Here is a 23,159-nt window from a genome sequence, read left to right on the forward strand (position 1 = left end):
GGAAGGAACGTAACAAATTAGACTTATCATTAGATACAAACTACCACAAAGATAATTTTGCATAATAACATTTTTACCAAAGCATATGCGCATTTTTACAAGCCATGGTGGCTTAACCATCATTAGACCAAAATTGTTCCTATTTGACAAGTTGGATTCTGCAGCAAAGAATCACCAGCTTGGAAGTATACTCTTAACAATAGGTATCTTAATCTTGAAATGGAAATTTATATCAAACTTTTAGTTGAGAAATAATCTCTGCGTCGATTTTCCTTGAGAAAGAAACCCATATATCTGTTAAACTAAACTCAATTTCTTTCTAATAAGAATCAAATAAACTATGCAAATGCACTCTAATTTCTTTCTGGCCTTTCAAGGTTTCTATAATCTCTAGGATTCTGTTGCAACCACTGCTAGATATGTTATGCACTTAATGAAGTAAAAAAACAAAAGAAACAAAATCCACTGCATTCTTAGGATCAGTTTCTCCCAAACCTGCAGCCAATTCTTGAAGCTTTTAGCTCAGCAATAGCTCTCTCAAGCTTGGCAATGCGAGACTCAAGTGCCAATCCTGGTACCTCAAATGTATGAGCACCAGTTTCTCCTCCACTTTTTCTGCAATTTGGAACTACAGGTTTACAGTCAATTGCATCTTCCAAAGCTCCTGCAGATTCACCTATTGCAGCCTGTTTAGCTTCTGCATTTGAAAGACCCTTTTGAACGGATGGTTTATAAGCAACAGTCTTTTCAATGCTACATGATTGCTTCCCTATTGTTGGTTTACTATCCTCAAACTCCTCTATGTTTGGCATGTGATATTTAGCAGGAGGACTAGAGAGAACATCTGCATTATCATCTTCATTGTTTCTTACCGAAGCCCATGGCACCCTTTCTGATCTTTTCCTTAGATTTCTTTTTCTTCGCACAGTAGTATTGATAGCATCCTTGAGCAGGTCATTTGAACCCAATACTGATTGCTTCCACCACTCCAAATACTGGACAGTAACATCAGGCTCAAAAAATTGAGATGGGAAAAACAATTTGGTATCATTAAATGGCCTAATGTAATTAATCCAAGAAACTTCTGGTATTTCATTTAATCGAGCAATGTCACAAGGAATATCCTGATCGAATCCAAATTGCCTCGCCACTCGATGAGGAAGGTATTGTTCAATACAATCTAGACCAACTAGCTCAGACACTCTCAAGCATATAGCAAATGACAATAAATCTTGATTAGATCCTAGATCTTGCCATTCTTCTTTCTCTTTGCAAAACTTGAGGAAATGAGATTTGTGTGGTCCTGTGGCATAAGGCCTCCAGCAAAAAGCTTCTGCTGCTGAGTCCAATGCAAGCCTAAAGTTCACAACTTTCGTACCATTAACTTCGTCCCATAGAGCTGATCTTGGTTTACCATTTCCACTGACATTAGGCTTTGGCTGGAATTCTGCAAATCTCTCCCATGCCCAAAGTTGAACCAAATGAAATGGTGACCAAAGAGTAACTCCTAATGCATCACCAAACTCTGTAGCAGCAAGAATCGTTGCTTTCAACAAACCCAAGTCTCTATATATACTAGCAAGAACAGCAGGACCAAGCGCGACAAGCTCCCCTTTTGCTAAATGGATTGCAATAGGAAAAACACGAGTCTTAATTAGTTGCTCAGAATCTTTGAAAACGTACCTTTCCAACCACAATGAAAGAAATGCTTCATGTTCTATTTCACTGCCACTATTCATAAACATCTTCATCCATCCATTTTGGCAAGCCTTTCGAGCCGGTCGTCTCCCTAACTCAGTCCTAGCTTCTTTCAGTTTATAGTGAATCTCTTCAAGTTCTCTGCTTTCAAGAGAACTTAAAAAGGCAGGGGAACCTAAAACAGAGTAACCTCCCAAAATCATCACATCTTCTAGTGTTATAGTTGCTTCTGCCCAAGGAAAAATAAATGTGTTGGTCTCAGGGCACCATTTCTCTGCAAGGCCAGTGATTAAACCATCATCTCTTTTAAACCTGCAAGTAGAACTCATGACTGCTTCATAAATTCCTGCCTTTTTCCACACAGACCGATACTTATCTTCCATATGATAAACCCACGATTTCCAATTTGCTGTTGGGTCTTTCCACCCGTTGAAAATCACATTTACTGGAATATTCTCAGGCAAAGAGGACAGGCAGAGCGAAGGGTTTTTGGGAACAGCTACTTCAATGGAAGCATGAGTAGGATTCAGGAAGTAGGCTGTTCTTAGGGTAGGCCTTGGGTTTCTATCAGATGATACCATCAGGGCTTCTCTCCTTTCAGCTATAATTTCTGTTGGCTTCTCCATTGTTCGGAGTTCGGAATTCTCAGGTTTAGTAATAGTTGGGTATCAAACCATTTTGAATAAGGGGGATAGATTAAAATTACTAGAAGGGCGAGAAACGGGTACCTTTTTTTTTAGAAAGAAAAAAAAAAAAAGAAGAGCTCAACTGAAGGAGGACATTTCTATTTGTTTCCTGAGAAAATGAGGGAAACCAAAGGTGAAGTTCCTCTCTATTTGTTTTGCCTTTGCTGGGTTTTGGGATTTCCAGTAAAAGCCAAAAAATTGGGGAAACTTTGAGGTGATAAACAATGCCAGAAAAAAGTTCCTTTTTTGGACTGTTGAGTTATGAGATTGTCCTAAAGTACCTAAATGACAAGGCAAATTTAATTACAATGTATCTATATAAAGATTAATGTACATAAATTTCAAGTTTAAATAAATGATGCTTAGGATTACGTTTTGTAGGTTCCACGATGTTGATGGCTAAATACCCAGTTGTTCAGCATGTTAAAAGAATAAATTGTACGAAAAAAAGATTGACCACTTTAATAGTAGGATAATCATTTCTTACCACTTTAATAATAGGATAATCATTTTTTAAATTAGACGATTTTTAAATTCAATCATTGTACAGTAAAAAGAAAGGATTGACTAACGATTGAATCCCTAGAATCAATCAACCACGATTGCTCTCCTCCAATTATTCATCCAGACATTTCTAGTAACAATGTTCTATTGGATTCAGATTTCGAGGCTCATATCTCTGATTTTGGAACAGCTAGGCTTTTAATGTCCCACTCGTCAAATTGGACCTCATTTGCAGGCACAGACGGATACACAGCTCCAGGTACATTTATTTGATAGAATATAATTTAAAGTTATCTAATCTATGTTTTAGTTCAAGTCATTTTGAATTGAATCTTATCGTTCACATTCTTTTGTAGAACTTGCTTATACAATGGCAGTCAATGAAAAATGCGATGTCTACAGCTTTGGTATAGTGTCACTCGAAATAATAATGGGAAGACATCTGGGCGATTTCATTTCTTCTTTATCATTATCATCATCATCAACATCATTGTCATGGCCAATTGATCAAAATACTCTATTTGAATATGTGATTGATCAACGCCTTCCAATTCCTCGAAATAGAACTGTTGATGCATTGATACATACTGTAAAACTTGCACTTGAATGCTTGATTGCCAATCCTCAATTTCGGCCAACTATGAGGCAAGTTTCTTCACAGCTAGCAGCCAGAAGGTAATTATGGTGTCAATTGAAGAGGCTGTTGGTCTGCTCGTTTGTTTGTAATGATGTCTATATATATGTAAGAATTCATGTTTAACATTTTTGTTTTTTAACTTTTTTTTTTTTTTCATCTTCGACAATAGTTTTTTTAAATAGCACGCTATAGTTTTTTTTTTTTTTGGGTGAAATTGTTTAAATAGAAAGTTTTTTTTTTTGGTATTCTAACGTAGTGTTTGAACTAACTTTTAGAGGTTAAGTAGTGTTTTATAAAAGATTAACACATATAACATTTAGCTTTTATGAGTTTATGAAAAGCTATCCAAACAGCTAATAATTACGAAAATAACTAATTTCGCTGAACAAACCTGTTAGCCAGTAATTTTTTTATTAATAGAAAATATTAGATTGGGTTAAGGAAAACACAAAATTAGCTTAGGCTATCTAGGTGCCTAGTTTTGAGACTATAAAACATACAATCCAAACAAAACGAAGCATTCAATAAAATACACCACAGACTTCGATTTTTATGAATCGAAGAATACAAGAGACTTCATTTCTTTTAACTCAAAGAAAGTATCTTTGACTTTCTTCATATTCACCATTAGGAAAGAAAGTATCTTTGACTTTTCAACATGAATCATAGGTGATTACAATAATATTCATCATGGATCGACTTTAACTAAACAAGTAGAAGAATTTGTCTGGTTGCTTCAAAACTTAAATAGAGATATAAAAATATATATATATAATGACAACAAAGAAACACACACTACTTAAGAAAGTCAATAAGTTTAGAAATATTTTGCAGATATATAAATTATTTAATCTTGATCTCTTGCAATTAGGAATGGCAACATAGCCGCCACGCCAAAAATAAAAGTTGGGGAATAAAAAATTTTTGAAAAGTTAGGGGGGTAAAGTGAAAAAACAAAAAGAAAAACAACTATTTTGAAAATTACTATATATATATATATATATATATAAATTTAATTATTAAGTGTATAGTATTTAATCCAAATTAAAGTTTTTGTAGTAACAAATTTACAAAACTTTATTTGAAAATCTAATTAATTAATTACATAACACTATAATATTATGATTTAATATTCATTAACAAATTTACTAACCGGAGTTAGTCTATATAAAACAGACTCAAATTTTTTAAGTAAGAGATCCATTGCTTAAAATTGTTTGTCTTATAAGCTTGACAAGCAGGATTAAACCCAATGAGTTGGAGTTACTGTATAGTACAAATCAAAAGGTAAAATATTCATCAATGAGTTATATTTTTTCATGCATTTGTAAAGTAGGTACAGGGTCCCACAATTTTATAATAAAATTTATTATTTACAAACAAAATTCATGTTACTTTGACTCGTATGTTTGCAAATAAAACAAATTCATGCTACTTTGATGGATGCAAGAACGAAGCTAAGATTTAAAAATAATTTTTTTTTGAGTATTGGTAGGAAGAAGAGATTCAAACATAGTTTATTGTAACGATATAACGTACCACTGGGCATATCTTAGTGTATGTGTTGAAACTCTTTAAATTTAAATCTAGGTGAAATCGCATGCTCTCTTCGTATCAAAATATAAATCGTTTTTGAAAGATTATTTTGTCTCACAATATAAGTAGTTTTAAGTATTTTAAGAATTAATAAATAATATACGTTTATTTATTAGATATAATAACTACCTTTACAAGTTCTTTAGTTTTGAAATAAAGGGTAATCTGGTTAAATTACCATTGATTTTGTTATAATTTAGGATAATTAATTACATTCTTAATCATTGTATAAGCACCTTAAACAACTTATATTTTTGCAATAAAGGGAATAATATTTTAATCGTATAATAACATAGCTAGCAAATGTTTGACAAATTGGCTGAAAACTATTCATAATATTCCTTCCACATGAAAGGGGGCAGAAAAAAAAAGTCTAACAGTTAAATCTGTGATCTAGAAATATCGGAAAATATTTTATCTGATAGCTGTTGGTTTGGATCTATAATTTTCTTTTATGTCTGTGCTGAGTATATATTCACTTTAATATCAGCTTAATTAGATGTTTCAATTTCAATATATTAATTAACTTGAAATGGAGCACTTTCACCTCCTTCCCATCTTTGCTTTACTCTGTGTGAGCATTTATTACTAATTAACATTTTACTTATTTTTAATTTCTTGAACAAATTTCATCAACCTTTTATATATTTTTGCAGGTTTTTCTGAAAGGAAGTAGTGCTAGTTTACCAGCTGAGATGTATTGGGAATCCATGCTACCAAATTCTCCAATGCCTAAGGCTTTACAATAACTTTTAAGACCTGCAGGTTCTTTGTTTTTTTTTTTTTTGAGTACTGTGGAGGTGATTCGCAACTGAATCTACTGTGAGGATCGTATATGCACTTACCACTAGGTTGTGTATCGGTGTGCATCTGCAGGTTCTTAGTTAGATAACACATCTTGTTTTCTTTCTTTTTGTTTTTTCATTTGTATTTTAACTACCTAATTCTTGTTTATTTGCTATTAATTGTCATATATGTAATGTATTAACAGGCGCAGAAGGATATATAAAACTTCCTTTTCAGAATCAGGAATGCGATTTGGTGGTCAACATGGAGCTAGAACAAGATATAGACTTGGGTATTGGGCCGAAACGAAAGAGTTCGAGAAGAATGAGACATTCAGTAGAACTACCATATACTTCTTAAATAATGATCTTGCTTATGGGAAAAAGATGAACATTGTTTTTCAAAAATCGGCAAATGGGTCTAATTTTTTACCAGAAGAAATTGCTAAAATTATACCCTTTTCAAGCAAAAGATATACCTGAAATCTTGAAGCATTTTTCTATCGAAACCATGTCAGAGGTAGCTGAAATAATGAAGCAAACGATCAAAGATTGTGAGGCACCAGGGATTGAAGGAGAAGACAAGTATTGTGCTACATCTTTAGAGTCACTGGTAGATTATGTCATTGCAAAATTTGGAAAAAAGGTCGAAGTGTTTACTAATATTGAAGAAGAAAAAGTGGAGAACAAAAACCAAGAGTATACTATTTTAAACGGAATCAGAATGATCGGTGACAATGAAATTGTCTGTCATAAGGAGAGATATGCATATGCTGTATTTTATTGCCATAGAATTATGAACACAAAGGCTTATATAGTCCCTTTGGTGGGTGCTAATGGCTCAAAAGTTAAATCACTTGTTGTTTGCCACTTCAATACGTCCACTTGGAACCCAAACCATTTTGCCTTTCCGGTCCTCCATGTTAAACCAGGAGGTCCACCAGTTTGCCATTTCCTTAATAGTGATACTATTGTTTGGGTTCCAAACTAGAAGCAAAGAGTTTCTAATTGGATTCTTGTGTATTTTTTTCTATCTTTTCTCTCTAGTCTTCCAACCTTATTAGTTTCAGTTTGGCTGCACTGTTTATTAACGGTAATATAAGCGGTTAGCCCCTACCTTCTACTTTGTCTTTTGCTTCACTTTAATAAACTCAGATTTATTTTTCTGGTAACAGATATGTCTTTTTTTTTTTTTTTTTTTCCGTTTTTGTTATTGTTGATTTATCTCATATTTCAAATTTTTTGTTCATTCTTTGTGAGGGTGATCCATTCTTTATAAGAGTTTATTACTAAATAAAAATATGATATTTGACTTTATTTGGTTGGAGATTTTAGATTTTGATCTGCAAGTATGAATCTTCGATTGATGAAGTCTAGTAGTGTGGTATGTTCTTCCATTGATGTTATTGATACATAGCAGAGGAAACTCATCTGTGTTTGTCATATGTTGCAAATTCATGGAAAAGTAACCTAGGTATAGAAGACCCATGGAAGTTATTATTTTCTTGTTCAAATCAATATCAGACTAGTTGCTGTTTTGAAGATTTATATATATATATATATCTTGTCAAGATTGATTCCAAGCGAAAAAATCTAATATTATATATATATTTTTAATTTTAGTTTCATCATTTAAAAGAATATGAATTCTTTTATTTTATTAAAAGATCAGCAAACCCTATTAGTTACTACTAATAAAGCTCTATGTTTGGTTTATATAAATATTTATATTTCTTGATATTATTATTAATGAATTACATTTAAAGAAAAAAAGAAGCAAAGAGTTCTTCACATACCATCATTCATCAAAATTTTTATCCATTTAGTATAACTTTTTTATTATAATGATAATATCAACAACTTGGATGGATGGTATTAAGCTTTTCTTTCAAGTGCCAATAAGACGGAGAGGGATAGTGTTTTCTGAAGTAAGGTAAGGTGTATTCTTGGACCATAGCTTAATTGTGATTAATTAAAGTGGCATTTTGGTAGAATTGAAATTGAGTGTTGGAAAAGTTAAGAGCCGAATTTTTTATTTGGAACGATACAAATGTTTAAAATTTCAAAATTGCAAAGTTATCCAATATGGTATTGTATTGAATGCAAATTTTTATATAATCATGTTATCAAACATTCTTTAAATTTGCCAACGTGGAGTGATTTGATTCTTTCTCATTGATATGAGCAATAAGAGGTTTCGGGTTTAAGTTCTCTCCATTGACCACAAGAGTTTTCACCAATTTAATAAACTAAAGAAATGACTATCCTCTATTACGTAGTCCACTTTAAAAGAAACTTAGAATATTAATTTTTTTTAGGAAATTAATCTCAATTTAGACCCTAAACTTGTAATCTTGGGAAAAAAAGGTTATATGACTCAAGTTAACTCTAAGGGTTTGTTTGCTAAAATTAGCTATTTTGGTAGTTGTTAATTATTTTAATAGTGTTTAGTTATTAGCTGTTCAAATAACTTTTCATAAAACACTAAAAGCTAAATATTAAATGAGTTAAATTTTTGTAAAATGTTAATTTAACCTCTAAAAGCTAATTCAAACACGAACACTATGAAAAATAGCTATCAAAACGCTAAAAACTACTTAAAAAGCTGCTACAAAACACAATCTAAATAAGAAACTACCAACAAGTTTAGCAGTTTCTTAGGCAAATTAATTTTAGATATAATTTATAAACTACAAAATATAATTTTAAATATAAATAAATCAGATATAAAACATTAAAAACCAAAATTTGAGAAAATCCATAAACATAGGTTGTATAACAGTCTTAAAAATAAACTTAAACAGTCCCACAATAACAACAAAATTTTTTAATTTAAAAAAAAAAACCTCAATTTTCGATTAATTATCAGTTTTTTTCTGTAAAAAATTGAACCGAATCAAAATTAAAATTTTCTAAAATTATAAATCAAACCAAATTGATTAAGTTGATTATGAGAAGCCATCAACTGATTTACTGAACCAACCAACAATCCAGGAGAAGAAAGTTTTATAGTATGTAATTAATCTTTTATCAAATAAGGAAAAAGAAAAATTACCCATTGTGAATTGCATATTTTTGTACATACGATGATAATGCAATGGAGCTAGGAAAGACATGCAGCAAAAAAATATATAAATGTAACAGATAAACACAGATGATATAATATGTCAATCGAGTGAAAAAAATAAATAAAAATAAATAAATTAAATTAGTTGTGATCTTATTAATCGTTTTATTTATATAAAGAGTGGAAAGTCGTAAATTTAAAAAATATCGGTGTAATATTTTATTGGCTACAGTCTCCCTATCAATCAAAAGTCATTATAAATAAAGTCAGTCAACTCAGATAGAGCCATTCCACGACTAAAACGTCCATTTTTCTCCATAGATATTTATTTTACAACCACTCTTTAATGGCAAAGTCATGGTCAACAAAATTTGCATTGGACTTTTATACTTGGCTTAATTTCTTTCTGGAAGTGAAGACGAAAGAAAAGTCTGACATGGAGGCTACAGTATACCCATTTTCTTTTGATAAAGAACTACAATATACCCATTTTCCTTTTTCTGTCTTATCATTTGCTAAATTTCACTATCACTCAATTAAATTTCAGAACCGGAGACATAACTTTTGTCGTTATATATCATGATCTCATGGGCTACAAATATCCATTTCAAGACAAAAGGAAGCTTCCAATTCTTAATTTATTAGTAAACTACCTTCTTCTCTTTAATTTATTCTGATATCCAACTCTACTCCTAAGACACATATCTTAGCCGCATGGCCTCCTCCCCAGACTTTTTCCTCCTAATCCTACCCATCTTTCTACTTTCTTTTCATGTTCCTTCTGTTTTTTCTGCTATTGAGAGTGAAACAAATGCCCTTCTGACATGGAAAGCCACTCTTGATAATCAAAGCCAGTCTTTTTTATCTTCTTGGACTGCTAAAAGCAATTATTGCAGTTCTTGGTTTGGTATTCACTGTGATGAAGCAGGAAGTGTAACCAATATAAGCCTTAGAGATACTGGTTTAAAAGGTACGCTTCAAAGTCTAAGCTTCTCTTCATTTCCTAATCTTCTTCATCTTAATGTCAGTAACAACTCATTCCATGGGAATGTTCCTTCTCAGATTGGCAATCTTTCCAGACTAAATATTCTTGATTTTTCTCTTAATCAGATTTCTGGTTCTATTCCTAAAGAAATTGGCATGTTAGGATCTCTTACTTATATCGATTTATCAAATAATCCTTTCACTGGTACAATCCCAACTTCTATTACAAACTTGACAAATTTGCCTATTCTTTATATTCATGAGACCCTAGTTTCGGGTTCTATACCTCAAGAAATTGGTCTAATGAAATCCCTTACTCAGCTTGATTTATCAGTAAATAGTTTCACCCGTAAAATTCCAACTTCTATAGGAAACTTGACCAAGCTGTCGGAACTTTATTTTAATGGCAATCAACTTTCTGGTTCTATACCTCAAGAAATTGGGATGATGAATTCTCTTACAGTACTTGCGTTGTCAAATAATACTCTTTCTGGTTCAATCCCAACTTCTATAGGAAACTTGACAAATTTAGTCTCTCTTTATCTTTCTGATAACCGACTTTCGGGTTCCATACCTCGAGAAATCGGGAAGTTGACACAGCTTAGTTTAATCTTTCTTGAAAATAATCAATTTTCTGGTGATTTACCTGTGGAAATGAGTAACCTCACTTATTTGGAAGTTTTCATTGCGTATAATAACAATTTTAGTGGTCATTTACCGCAAGATATATGCAGTGGTGGATTGATTAAGGCTTTTGCTATTAGTGAAAATAATTTCAACGGGCCAATCCCAAGAAGCTTTAGAAACTGTACCAGCTTAATCAGGCTTCGTATTGAGAGAAACCAAATTACAGGAAATTTTTCTGAAGTTTTTGGCGTCTATCAGAACTTGAAGTACATGGATTTAAGTGACAACAAGTTTTTTGGCGAGCTTTGGTGGAAATGGGAAGATTTTAGTAGCTTGTCAATGCTGAAAATGTCAAAGAATAATCTCTCTGGCTCAATACCACCTGAAATTGGAAATGCACCTATGTTGCTATCTCTTGACCTCTCAGCAAATCATCTTGTGGGGACAATTCCAAAAGAACTGAGCAAGCTAAAGTTGTTAGAGCTTTCTCTTGATGATAACAACATTTCAGGTGAAATTCCTAAAGAAATTGGTACATTATCTGATCTTGGAACTCTAAGCTTGGCAGCAAACAATTTAAGCGGAGCAATTCCTAAACAGCTCGGAGATTGTTCGAAACTATTGTTCTTGAATCTTAGCAAGAACAGTTTTACAAAGAGTATTCCTTTGGAGATTGGGAAGTTACATTCTCTGGAAAGTCTTGATCTTAGTCAAAATTTATTAATAGGGGAGATACCACAACAGTTTGGTGCGTTAGAAAGATTGGAGACATTGAATCTCTCTCGCAATATGCTTTCAGGTTCAATTCCAAGTAGTTTTGTTGGTTTATTAGGCTTGACAATAGTGGATATATCCTACAATGAGTTAGAAGGTCCAATTCCACACATTAAACCCTTTCAAGAGGCTCCCTTTGATGCGCTTCGAGACAATAGAGACTTGTGTGGAAATAACACTAGACTAGAGGCTTGTCCTTCTCCTACAAGTGCTAATGGAAAAAAGGGTAGTAAACCTTCTAATTTAATTATTGTTCCTCTTGTTTGCAGTATAGTTCTAATTATTCTCTTTGTTGGAGGATTCTTCATTCTTCGTCAAAAAATCAGAAGCAGAAAAATTGATTTGGAGAAAAATGTGCCAAGCTGTGAAGGTACTTGTGCCGTATGGAGCAATGACAAGGATATACAATATGAAAATGTTGTTAATGCTACCAAAATGTTCGACTCTGAATATTGCATTGGGATCGGAGGGTATGGAGTTGTCTACAAAGTTGTATTACCAACAGATCGAGTTGTTGCTGTGAAAAAACTTCACCAATCACAAGATGGAGAAATGACTGATTTCAAATCATTTACAAGTGAGATTACTGTGTTAATGAACATTCGCCATCGAAACATTGTCAAATTATATGGTTTCTGCTCGCATACCAAACACTCATTTTTGGTTTATGAATTTATTGAAAGAGGAAGTTTGAGAAGTATCTTAAACAATGAGGAACAAGCAACGGAGTTGGATTGGTTTAGAAGAATAAATGTTATTAAAGGAATCGCTAATGCATTAGCTTACATGCACCATGATTGCTCTCCTCCAATTATTCATCGAGACATTTCTAGTAACAATGTTCTATTGGATTCAGATTTTGAGGCTCATATCTCTGATTTTGGAACAGCTAGGCTTTTAATGCCTGACTCGTCAAATTGGACCTCATTTGCAGGCACATATGGATACACAGCTCCAGGTACATTTATCTGATATAATATAATTTAATGTTTTGTAGAATTAACGTGTAAAGAAATGACCTCATTTTGTTAACATCATTTTGAAATTGTTTGGTATTTAAAAACTTATAACTGAATTAAACTCTTATTGTACACATTCTTTTGTAGAGCTAGCTTATACAATGGCAGTAAATGAAAAATGCGATGTCTACAGCTTCGGTGTAGTGACACTCGAAATAATAATGGGAAGACATCCAGGCGATTTCATTTCTTCTTTATCATTATCGTCATCATCATTGTCGTTGCCAATTGATCAAGATACTCTACTTGAATATGTGATTGACAAACGCCTCCCAATTCCTGGAAATAAAGCTCCTGATGCATTGATACACACTGTAAAACTTGCACTTGCATGCTTGATTGTTAATCCTCAATCTCGGCCAACCATGAGGCAAGTTTCTTCACAGCTGGCAGCCAGAAGCTAATTATGGTGTCAATTGAAAATGAGAAATTCTTAGAAGGACTCGGTCTACCACGTCAGCTATGAATCCACCCAATGAAATAAAGCTATCAAGGCTTTTGGTCTACTAGTTTGTTTAACATTCTTGTTTTAGCTTTTCATGCTTTATACCCTTTCCCATATTGTATTATTTGTAAGTCTTTTTAATGTAAATTCAATCCTTAAAATCCAACAAATGCTATGGGAATTTATATAAATACACTAAAATTTAAAAAATTTTATAGTGATTTTCAAATCTAATTTCTTTTAGGCAGCATTTGGCTGCTTTTAAACAAGCACTCTACAGTTTATTTTAGATAACAAACATTTTGTTGCTGCTAACTATTTTGATTAGTTTGGTATATGTGTGTGCCAATACCCTAGTATAGATAATTCATTCCCGTCAAGATTAAGCCTAAAGATCATTAATTTGTCACTTTATTAATAGAAAATTTCTGACTTACACCCGAGTGTATGGTTGGTTCCATACACTAAACCACTAAAAAAGTTCTTTTTTAAAAATGTTATCATTTTTTTTTTTTCCTCAGTGTATAGTCAGAAATATCCTCGTTTGGAAAAAAAATATTATTTGTAATTGGTTTGGTACATAGATAAACCCATACTCAGTAAGTCTTTCATTGTATTTGTTAGTCGAGCATGTATGAAAAAAATATCAAATGAGAGAAATGACATATTAGAAATGACTTAAAGTATAACGTCGAATAGACTTGGGGAATATACAATTATTTATTATTAATAATTATTTTTAAATATAATATGAATTGACAGACCTCATATGGTACATAATTAGAAAAATAAACAAACAAAATCATTTTTTTTCCACTTAAAAATGTCCCAATGAGAGTGAAAAATGGAAAATGGAAAATGTGAGTGCCAATAAGAAAGAAACAAATCTGAGTTTGATCGAAATAATATATTTGTCATTTTCCTCCAAATTCAAAATCTGGGTCAAAACATATATCCTTTAATTTCAGCTAATTCATGGATTAGGTGAGGAGAGAAAAAGTGTCACTCACAAATCAAATTCCTTTTTCCAATATTCAAAGGTAAACAGTAATTAAGGAGGGAAAAATCTTTGTATGCGTTTACTTTGGTCTTGCCTTACTAAATAATAGTCTAGCAGTGAAATAAGATAACGGAGATTATTTCTTTCTTAATCATATATTTCGAGTTTGAACTCTAGAAAATATGGAGTCTCTTTAAACACTCGAAAGGGAGCGCATAAACTCGATTGATAGTCTCTTAAAACAATAGTAATTTGATTAATAACGGAAGCGTGTGCTAATTACAAATTTGATTGATAGTTAATTAATAAAAGTGGATTTTGAAACATAAACTTGACTTAGTAGCACATTCTTTCTTAAAGGGTAGCATTAGACCCACATTTTCTACTTCAGTGGGAAAAACGAGAAAGACTCTGTGTAATTTTTTTTTTATACATGGGAGTGTAATGAATTGGAATAATATTGTAAGCTATACAGCAAGAGTAACTCTAATCTTTATGATAGAAATGACTCAAACTTTAGATATCTCACTTCCTACATTTTCTACGAGACGTGGAAAAATCAATCAAACCACAGCTGATAGACAAGATTTCAGATAATTTAAAATAAAATTATATAAATATGTTCATCTAAAATTTCTCTCACTTTTCCTCTTTTTCTCCCATACCTCTCTCTCTCTCTCTTTAAAATGGTTAAGCATGTCTGACACACTGTTCTAATGAATCTACAAGTTATGGTGGCTGAATTTTTGCTATAGTGGCGAAATATAAGAAAGAGATAATATGTAAAAGATGAGAAAAAATTATTATTTTACGGTTGTATCTTATCAAAATACAACACTTTATCTTTATATATTTTTTATAAATATAAAGTTTTATCCTTATCTTTTGCCTTCGTTATACTTTTATAAATTTTTGTCGATTTCTTGTACTTTTTTTTTTTAAATACAAGGATAAATTAATTATTTTGATAAATTATAAGAACAAAAATATTCAATAAATGCAGAAACATGTTAACTAATTTTGACAAAATACGAAGATTTAAATAATAAAATTTTGATGAAAAAGTATAAAAATTTGACAAAAGATATAACAATATAACAGAAGCAAAAACATAGATAAAGCTATATATTTTAAAAAATGCAGAGACAATATTATATATCATGGCAAGATGTAAAGTCTGTTTGTCAAAATTAGCTGTTTTAGTAGCCGTTAATTGTTTGAATAACTTTTTATAAAATGCTAAAAGCTAAACGTTATGGGTTAATTTTTTATAAAATACTATTTTAACTTCTAAAAATTAATTCAAATATTATATTATCAAACAATAAATAGCGTTAAAAGCTATTTAAAAAACTATCTATTAATACAGCCAAAACAAATATATTAATTTTCAGTAACAATGGAAAACGTATCTCTAAAGTTCACCCCACTAAACGGACGGAAAGAAAACACCGGAAAGTCAGCATTAACTTTTAACTTTTTTGGTTAAAAAAAAAAAAAAAGGAAAACAAATAGATAGATTAGGGTAAGAGATTGGACTTTTTAGTAACTTCCATACTTGAGCACCTGAACCTTTTCCTATATATAGCTTAAGTTTGTATAAGCCTATCAGTAACTTCCACATATATAAAAATATATCAGTTCTGTTTGGTTATATGGATTATCTTCTCTTTATTGCTTTATTTTGTGTAAGCATTCAATTTTTATATTCAATTCTTATTCAATTTTCTTTTATTGTTTTGACAAATATAACTCTTATTATCATCATCATGGCAGTTTCTTCTAAAAGGAAGTAAGGCTTCCCTACCTGCAGAACTGTATTGGAAGACCATGTTACCAAACACTCCAATTCCGAAAGCTCTGCAAGATCTTTTAAAGCCTGGTTAGCAACTTAAATTTTTTTTTTTTAATTTTCTTTCTTGATTAATTTATATTAGTGAGGCAAAAGTAACTATTATATTATCATATTTTGAATAAAACAAATAGTAAAAAAGTTTTTTTTTTCATAAAAAAAGTAAAATATAATGATAATTATTCCTATACTGATTAATAATATTATAGTGACTTTCAATAAATTTCAACATTAATAAATAAATTTTTGAACCATATAAAAATGAGAATATATTAACTTATTGAATAAAGTTATAAGTTATAACTATAATTTTTATTAATAGTGTAAAGATTAATCGAATAAGAGGTGATATAATAATTCTGAGTAAGCTAAATCATTATGAAATATTGAAATAAATAATTTATTTTAAGTAATTTAACACAGATTAAAACATAATCATTATTAATATTTTCGGTTCAATGTAATTGTTTTTTAAATTCTGGTTTTATTAAAATTAAAATTTGAATGGAAGATAATTTTTCATTCCATTATTATATAAATTTCAATAATGAAATTGTTAATTGAGTTTAATGAAATTAGGCATTCTTTTTAACTGATATTCATAGCAAGCTTGATGATCTGCATATTGCAAGAAAATGCAGGAAACGACACCGCTTTTTCATATCAGGAGATTGATTTTTCAGGGATAAACCCATCAAGGTTTGATTACGGAACTGGTTATTGGTCTGAGTATGGAAAAATTAATAAAAATATCACAGCTAATACAACAATATACTTTTTATACGATGATCTTCGTCCTAACAGAAAGATGAGACTTGCTTTTACTAAATCTACAAATGGAACCAATTTCTTGCCAATCAAAATTGCAAAAACTATACCCTTTTCGAGTCGCAAGTTATCGAAAATTCTGAACTATTTCTCGATAAAATCTTCTTCGAAAGAAGCTGAGATCATGAAGCAAACAATTGAAGAATGTGAGGCACCAAAGTTCAGCGGAGAAGATAAATATTGTGCGACATCTTTAGAATCGCTGGTTGATTTTATCGTTGCAAAGCTCGGAAAAGAAGTTAAGACATTTTGTAACGAAGAAGAAGAGAAGAATAAAATTCAAGAGTATACAGTTTTGAAGGGAGTCAAAATGATAGGAGACAATCCAATAGTGTGCCATAAGTTGGAATATAAATATGCAGTATTTTATTGCCATAGTTTTAGCTCGACAAAGGGTTATTCAGTTCCACTTGTGGGGTTTGATGGCTCTGAAGCTGAAGCAATTGTTATTTGCCACACAAATACCTCAGCTTGGAACCCTAATCACTTTGCCTTTCAAGTTCTTAATGTCAAGCCAGGAGGACCTCCAATTTGTCACATACTTAATAGTGATACAATTGTTTGGATTCCTCGTTAATTAGGTTTGGAAAATGTTACACATTCTGTTGAATAAGTTTTGTAATACCAACATGAATTTGGAGTTCGGATGTTGATGTGGACATTTGGTATCATTTAAGTATACAAAAAAATATATTTGGTCTGTCTAAAATGTTATGCGTGTGTATTGCGGAGAAAAATCCACTGTTGAAAGCATTTTAGACATTTTAGCTGGCCACAGCCAAAGTTGTGTTAGACTTAACTTGGCCGTTTGTCAAAACTTTTAATTATATATACGCTTAAACTAAGTGGAAAATTGTATCTAATGGAGGCTGTCTCATCAATTTTTCTCCTTACTGAATTTAAGGATACGGGCTCATCTAATCTTTACCCCATTACTTTTCTACCAACCAAACTCTCTCTGCATTTTTATGGTCTACCATTTTACGTTTTTCTTTTTTCTTTTAATTATATATATATATATATGTGTTTGTGTGTATGTGTTTTAAGGGCGCGCGCTGAACCCTTGAATAGCTTCTTGATGATAACTTAAAATACGGTCCGGTAAAAGAATCTCGTGGATGATTGTTATTTTAATCTGCGGTCCATGGTTTAATTAGAAAGTCATAAAAATATTAATATATATATAAATAATTATAATATGATTATAAATAATTAAAAAAATCAAAGAGTAGGTTTGAGTCAATCAAATCAATGCAGATCAATTGGTTCGACTACGATTCACTCGTTTAATTCGATTCTCTTTTTTAAATCATTCAAAAGTAATATTGATTCGATTTTAAATCTAATTTAATGGTTTCCCAATTGGTCATCCAAACCAAGTCGGACCATTCTTAAAATTATGATTTCACGTCACTTAGAAGTTTTTATTTAGGGGTTAAACTATAAAAATACCTGAACTTTATAACTTGTTGTAAAATCACTCTGCTTTGACTTTTATATCCCAGGCACCACAATTTTGAAATTTAAATATATCGACACTTCAAATTCAAAAGTAACGGACTTTTAAATAATAGATTATATTAGTAAGACTCATTAGTTATCTTTGGATTAACTTAACCCAAGGAACTAAAACGCGATGTTTCTCTTGCTCTCTCTCTCTGTTTTTTTTTTTTTTTTATTTAAATCGTTAGTCTCGTTCCTTTCTTTTTATAATTAAGCCTACGCTCGAGTGTATGGTTGGTTCCGTATACCAAATCAATAAAAAAATTCTTTTTTAAAAATGATATCATTTTGTTTTTTTTCTTAGTATATGATAAAAATACCCTCGTTTAAAAAAAATAATATTTATGATTAGTTTAGTGTATAGGTAAACCCATACTCGGTAAGTCTCTCATTGTATTTGTTAGTTTTGCATGTATGAACAAAAATATCAAATGAGAGAAATTATATATTAGAAATGAATTAAAGGTATAACGTGGAATAGGCGGTGGGAATATACAATTATTTATTATTAATAATTATTTTTAAATATAATATGAATTGACAGACCTCATGTAATTGGATGGCTTTAGCCTTACATATGTAGAATAATTATTCAAACATAACTATAAAGTAATTATTATTTATAATCTTAAATTTGGGTTAAAATTATAGATGTATAATAATTTATATTATGGTAGATAATTTTCAAATTTATAAAACATCAATTCTATATATGATTGAAAAAAACTGACAAATAATTATAAAAGAAATGGCAAAAAATTAATGTCATGTCATATAATTAGAAAAATAATCAAACAAAATCCTTTTTTTTTTTTTTTTGCCACTTAAAAATGTCCCAATGAGAGTGAAAAATGGGAAATGGAAAATGTGAGTACCAATGAGAAAGAAAGAAATGTGAGTTTGATCGAAATAATATATTTGTCATTTTGCTACAAATTCAAAATCTGGATCAACACATATATCCTTTTCAGCTAATACATGGATTAGGTGAGGAGACAAAAAGTGTCACTCACAAATCAATTCCCTTTTTCCAATATTCAAAAGTAAACAGTAATTAAGGAGGAAAAAAAAAAAATCTTTATATGCGTTTACTTTGGCCTTACCTTACTAAAAAGCCTATGGAATAAAACTCGAGCAATGAGATGGGATATTGAAGATCATTTCTTTATTAATTAGAGATTTTGAATTTGAACACTAAAGGGTATGGAGTTTTTTTAAACACTTGAGAGTGAGCGCAGAAACTCAATTGATTAATAATAGAAGTGTGTGTTAATTACAAATTTGATTGATAGTTAATTAATAAAAGTCGATTTTGAAACATAAACTTGGACTTAGTAGCACATTCTTTCTTAATGCGTAGCGTTAGAACCACATTTTCTACTTTCGTGTGAAAAATGAGAAAGGCTCCATGTAATTTTCTTTTTTTATATATGAGAGGCGTAATGAATTAAAATAACATTATAAGCTACACAGCAGGAGTAACGAGTAATCCTAATCTTTATGATGGAAATGATTCGAACTTGATACATCTCACTTCCTATATTTTCTACAAGATGTAGAAAAACAAATCAGACTATACCTGATTGGCAAAGACTTCATATAGTTTAAAATAAAACTATATAAATATGTTCATCTAAAATTCTCTCACTTTTCCTCTTTTTCTCTCATACCTATCTCTCTCTCTTTAAAATGGTTAAGCATGTCTGATACACTACTGTTCTAATGAATCTACAAGTTATGGTGGCTGAATTTTTGCTATAGTGGAGAAATATAAGAAAGAGATAATATATAAAAGATGAGAAAAAATTACTATTTTGCCGTTGTATTTTATCAAAATACAGCACTTTGTCTTTATATTTTTTTAGAAATACGTAATTTTGTCTTTATCTTTTGCTTCATTATACTTTTATACTTTTATAAATTTCTGTCGATTTCTTGTACTTTTTCATTAAATACAAGGATAAATTAATTATTTTGATAAATTATAAGGAAAAAATATTCAATAAATGGGGAGACAATTAATTAATTTTGACAAAATACGAAGATTTAAATAATAAATTTTTGATGAAAAAGTATAAAAATTTGACCGAAAGATATAACATTATAACATAAGCAAAAACATAGATAAAGCTATATATTTCTAAAAATGCATAGACAATATTATATATCATGGCAAGATGTAGAGCCTGTTTGATAAAATTTGCTGTTTTGATAGTTGTTAGCTGTTTGAAAAGCTTTTGATGAAACGCTAAAAGCTAAATTTTATAGGTTAACTTTTCACAAAATACTACTTTAATCTTTAAAAGCTAATTTAAATATTATATTATAGAAAACTATAAAAAATAGTATTAAAAATTATTTGCAAAACTGGTGCCCAACGCGACCAAAACAAAGTAATAATTTTCCCCAAGCTGTATTAATTTTCAGAAACAATGGAAAACGTATCTCTAAAGTTCACCCCACTCAATGGATAGAAAGAAAGCACCGGAAAGTGAGCATTAACTTTTAACTTTTCTGTAAAAAAAAAAAAAAAGACAACAAATAGATAGATGACGGCGATGAGAAAATTAGGGTAAGAGATTGGACTTTTAAGCAACTTCCAATACTTGAGCACCTGAAGCTTTTCCTATATATAGCTTCAGTTTGTATAAGCCTATCAGTGACTTCCACATATATAAAAATATATCAATTCTGTTTGGTTATATGGATTATCTTCTCTTTATTGCTTTATTTTGTGTAAGCGTTCAATTTTTACAGTCAATTCTTCTTTAATTTTCTTTTATTTTTTTTGACAAATATAACTCTTATTATCATCCTCATGGCAGTTTCTTCTAAAAGGAAGTAATGCTTCCCTACCTGCAGAAGTGTATTGGAAGACCATGTTACCAAACACTCCAATTCCGAAAGCTCTGCAAGATCTTTTAAAGCCTGGTTAGCAACTTAATTTTTTTTTTTTTTAATTTTCTTTTTTGATTAATTTATATTAGTGAGGCAAAAGTAACTATTATATTATCACATTTTGAATAAAACAAGTAGTAAAAAAGTTTTTTTTTTTCAGAAAAAAAGTAAAATGTAATGATAATTATTACTATACTAATTAATAATATTATAGTGACTTTCAATAAATTTCAACATTAATATATACATTTTTGAACCATATAAAAAATGAGAATATATTAACTTGTTGAATAAAGTTATAAGTTATAACTATAATTTTTATTAATAGTGTAAAGATTAATTGAATAAGAGGTGATATAATAATTGTGAGTAAGCTAAATCATTATGAAATATTGAAATAAATAATTTAATTAAGTAATTTAACACAGATTAAAAAAAAAAATCATTATTAATATTTTCGGTTCAATGTAATTGTTTTTCAAATTCTGGTTTTATTAAAATTTAAATTTGAATGTATGATAATTTTTCATTCCATTATTATATAAATTTTAATAATGAAATTGTTAATTGAGTTTAATGAAATTAGGCATTCTTTTTAACTGATAATCATGGCAAGCTTGATGATCTGCATATTGCAAGAAAATGCAGGAAACGACACCGCTTTTTCATATCAGGAGAATGATTCAAGGTTAGTGCCAAGGGCAGATTACAGAATTGGTTATTGGCCTGAGGATAGAAAAATTAATAAAAATATCACAGCTAATACAACAATATACTTTTTATACGATGATCTTCGTCCTAACAGAAAGATGAGACTTGCTTTTACTAAATCTACAAATGGAACCAATTTCTTGCCAATCAAAATTGCAAAAACTATACCCTTTTCGAGTCGCAAGTTATCGAAAATTCTGAACTATTTCTCGATAAAATCTTCTTCGAAAGAAGCTCAGATCATGAAGCAAACAATTGAAGAATGTGAGGCACCAAAGTTTAGCGGAGAAGATAAATATTGTGCGACATCTTTAGAATCGCTGGTTGATTTTATCGTTGCAAAGCTCGGAAAAGAAGTTAAGACATTTTGTAACGAAGAAGAAGAGAAGAATAAAATTCAAGAGTATACAGTTTTGAAGGGAGTCAAAATGATAGGAGACAATCCAATAGTGTGCCATAAGTTGGAATATAAATATGCAGTATTTTATTGCCATAGTATTAGCTCGACAAAGGGTTATTCAGTTCCACTTGTGGGGTTTGATGGCTCTGAAGCTGAAGCAATTGTTATTTGCCACACAAATACCTCAGCTTGGAACCCTAATCACTTTGCCTTCCAAGTTCTTAATGTCAAACCAGGAGGACCTCCAATTTGTCACATACTTAATAGTGATACAATTGTTTGGATTCCTCGTTAATTAGGTGTGGAAAATGTTTCTCATTCTGTTGAATAAGTTTTGTAATACCAACATGAATTTGGAGATCAGATGTTGATGTGGATATTTGGTATCATTTAAGTATACAAAAAAATATATTTGGTCTGTCTAAAATGTCATGCGTGTGTATTGCGGGGAAAAATCTACTGTTGAAAGCATTTTAGACATTTTAGCTGGCCACAGTGAAAGTTGTTTTAGGCTTAATTTGGCCATTTGGCAAAACTCTTAATTATGTATGCGCTTAAACTATGTGGAAAATTGTATCTAATGGAGGCTGTCTCATCATTTTTTCTCCTTACTGAATTTAAGGATACGAGCTCATCTAATCTTTACCCCATTACATTTCTACCAACCAAACTCTCTCTGCATTTATGGTCTAACATTTTATGTTTTTCTTTTTTCTTTTAATTATATATATATATATATATATGTGTGTGTGTTTTAAGGGGGCGCGCACACTTTTAAATAGTTTCTTGATGATAACTTAAAATACGGTCCGATAAAAGAATCTCGTGGATGATTGTTATTTTAATCTGCGGTCCATGGTTCAATTAGAAAGTCATAAAAATATTAATATATATATATATATATATATATAAATAATTATAATATGATTATAGATAATTAAAAAATCAAAGAGTAGGTTTGAGTCGATCAGATCAATGCAGATCAATTGGTTCGACTACCATTCACTCGTTTAATTCGATTCTCTTTTTTAAATCATTCAAAAGAAATATTGATTCGATTTTAAATCTAATTTAATGGTTTCCGAATTGGCCATCCAAACCAATTCGGTTTCAATAACCATTCTTAAAATTATGATTTCATGTCC

General features: G+C 30.5%; 4 protein-coding genes and 2 pseudogenes across 4 annotated transcripts; 5 read left to right on the forward strand and 1 right to left on the reverse strand.

The window, feature by feature from the left end:
* Positions 1-202: 202 nt before the first annotated feature.
* LOC105632924 (uncharacterized) lies at positions 203-2,663 on the reverse strand. The gene has a single exon (XM_012215392.4). The coding sequence runs from the start codon at positions 2,322-2,324 to the stop codon at positions 480-482; it is 1,845 nt and encodes a 614-aa protein (XP_012070782.1). The 5' UTR covers positions 2,325-2,663; the 3' UTR covers positions 203-479.
* Positions 2,502-3,567, forward strand: LOC149495033 (MDIS1-interacting receptor like kinase 2-like). Its single transcript, XM_089724490.1, has 3 exons — positions 2,502-2,517; positions 2,971-3,147; positions 3,245-3,567. The coding sequence occupies exons 1-3, from the start codon at positions 2,502-2,504 to the stop codon at positions 3,565-3,567; spliced, it is 516 nt and encodes a 171-aa protein (XP_089580616.1).
* A 2,086-nt stretch (positions 3,568-5,653) lies between these two features.
* Positions 5,654-6,897, forward strand: LOC105632925 (BURP domain protein RD22-like; annotated as a pseudogene).
* A 2,724-nt stretch (positions 6,898-9,621) lies between these two features.
* Positions 9,622-13,043, forward strand: LOC105632926 (uncharacterized). Its single transcript, XM_012215394.4, has 2 exons — positions 9,622-12,316; positions 12,465-13,043. Exons 1-2 carry the CDS (start codon positions 9,688-9,690, stop codon positions 12,779-12,781), a joined length of 2,946 nt encoding a protein of 981 aa, XP_012070784.2. The 5' UTR covers positions 9,622-9,687; the 3' UTR covers positions 12,782-13,043.
* Positions 13,044-15,604: 2,561 nt separating this feature from the next.
* Positions 15,605-17,144, forward strand: LOC105633262 (BURP domain protein RD22-like). Its single transcript, XM_089723757.1, has 2 exons — positions 15,605-15,704; positions 16,307-17,144. Exons 1-2 carry the CDS (start codon positions 15,653-15,655, stop codon positions 17,077-17,079), a joined length of 825 nt encoding a protein of 274 aa, XP_089579883.1. The 5' UTR covers positions 15,605-15,652; the 3' UTR covers positions 17,080-17,144.
* A 4,553-nt stretch (positions 17,145-21,697) lies between these two features.
* Positions 21,698-22,309, forward strand: LOC149495034 (BURP domain protein RD22 pseudogene; annotated as a pseudogene).
* Positions 22,310-23,159: the final 850 nt, after the last annotated feature.

Source organism: Jatropha curcas, chromosome 7 (genome assembly GCF_041381405.1).
Source record: "Jatropha curcas cultivar XTBG-Jc1 chromosome 7, XTBG_Jcur_1.0, whole genome shotgun sequence".
In the NCBI taxonomy this organism is placed as follows: domain Eukaryota; kingdom Viridiplantae; phylum Streptophyta; class Magnoliopsida; order Malpighiales; family Euphorbiaceae; genus Jatropha; species Jatropha curcas.

Coding starts and splice junctions, on each gene's coding strand:
- LOC105632926 (XM_012215394.4), top strand. CDS start 9,688: ATGGCCTCCTCCCCAGACTTTTTCCTCCTAATCCTACCCATCTTTCTA. Junction 12,317..12,464: donor ATATGGATACACAGCTCCAG/GTACATTTATCT, acceptor ATTCTTTTGTAG/AGCTAGCTTATACAATGGCA.
- LOC105632924 (XM_012215392.4), bottom strand. CDS start 2,324: ATGGAGAAGCCAACAGAAATTATAGCTGAAAGGAGAGAAGCCCTGATG.
- LOC105633262 (XM_089723757.1), top strand. CDS start 15,653: ATGTTACCAAACACTCCAATTCCGAAAGCTCTGCAAGATCTTTTAAAG. Junction 15,705..16,306: donor GCAAGATCTTTTAAAGCCTG/GTTAGCAACTTA, acceptor GCATATTGCAAG/AAAATGCAGGAAACGACACC.
- LOC149495033 (XM_089724490.1), top strand. Junction 3,148..3,244: donor AGACGGATACACAGCTCCAG/GTACATTTATTT, acceptor ATTCTTTTGTAG/AACTTGCTTATACAATGGCA.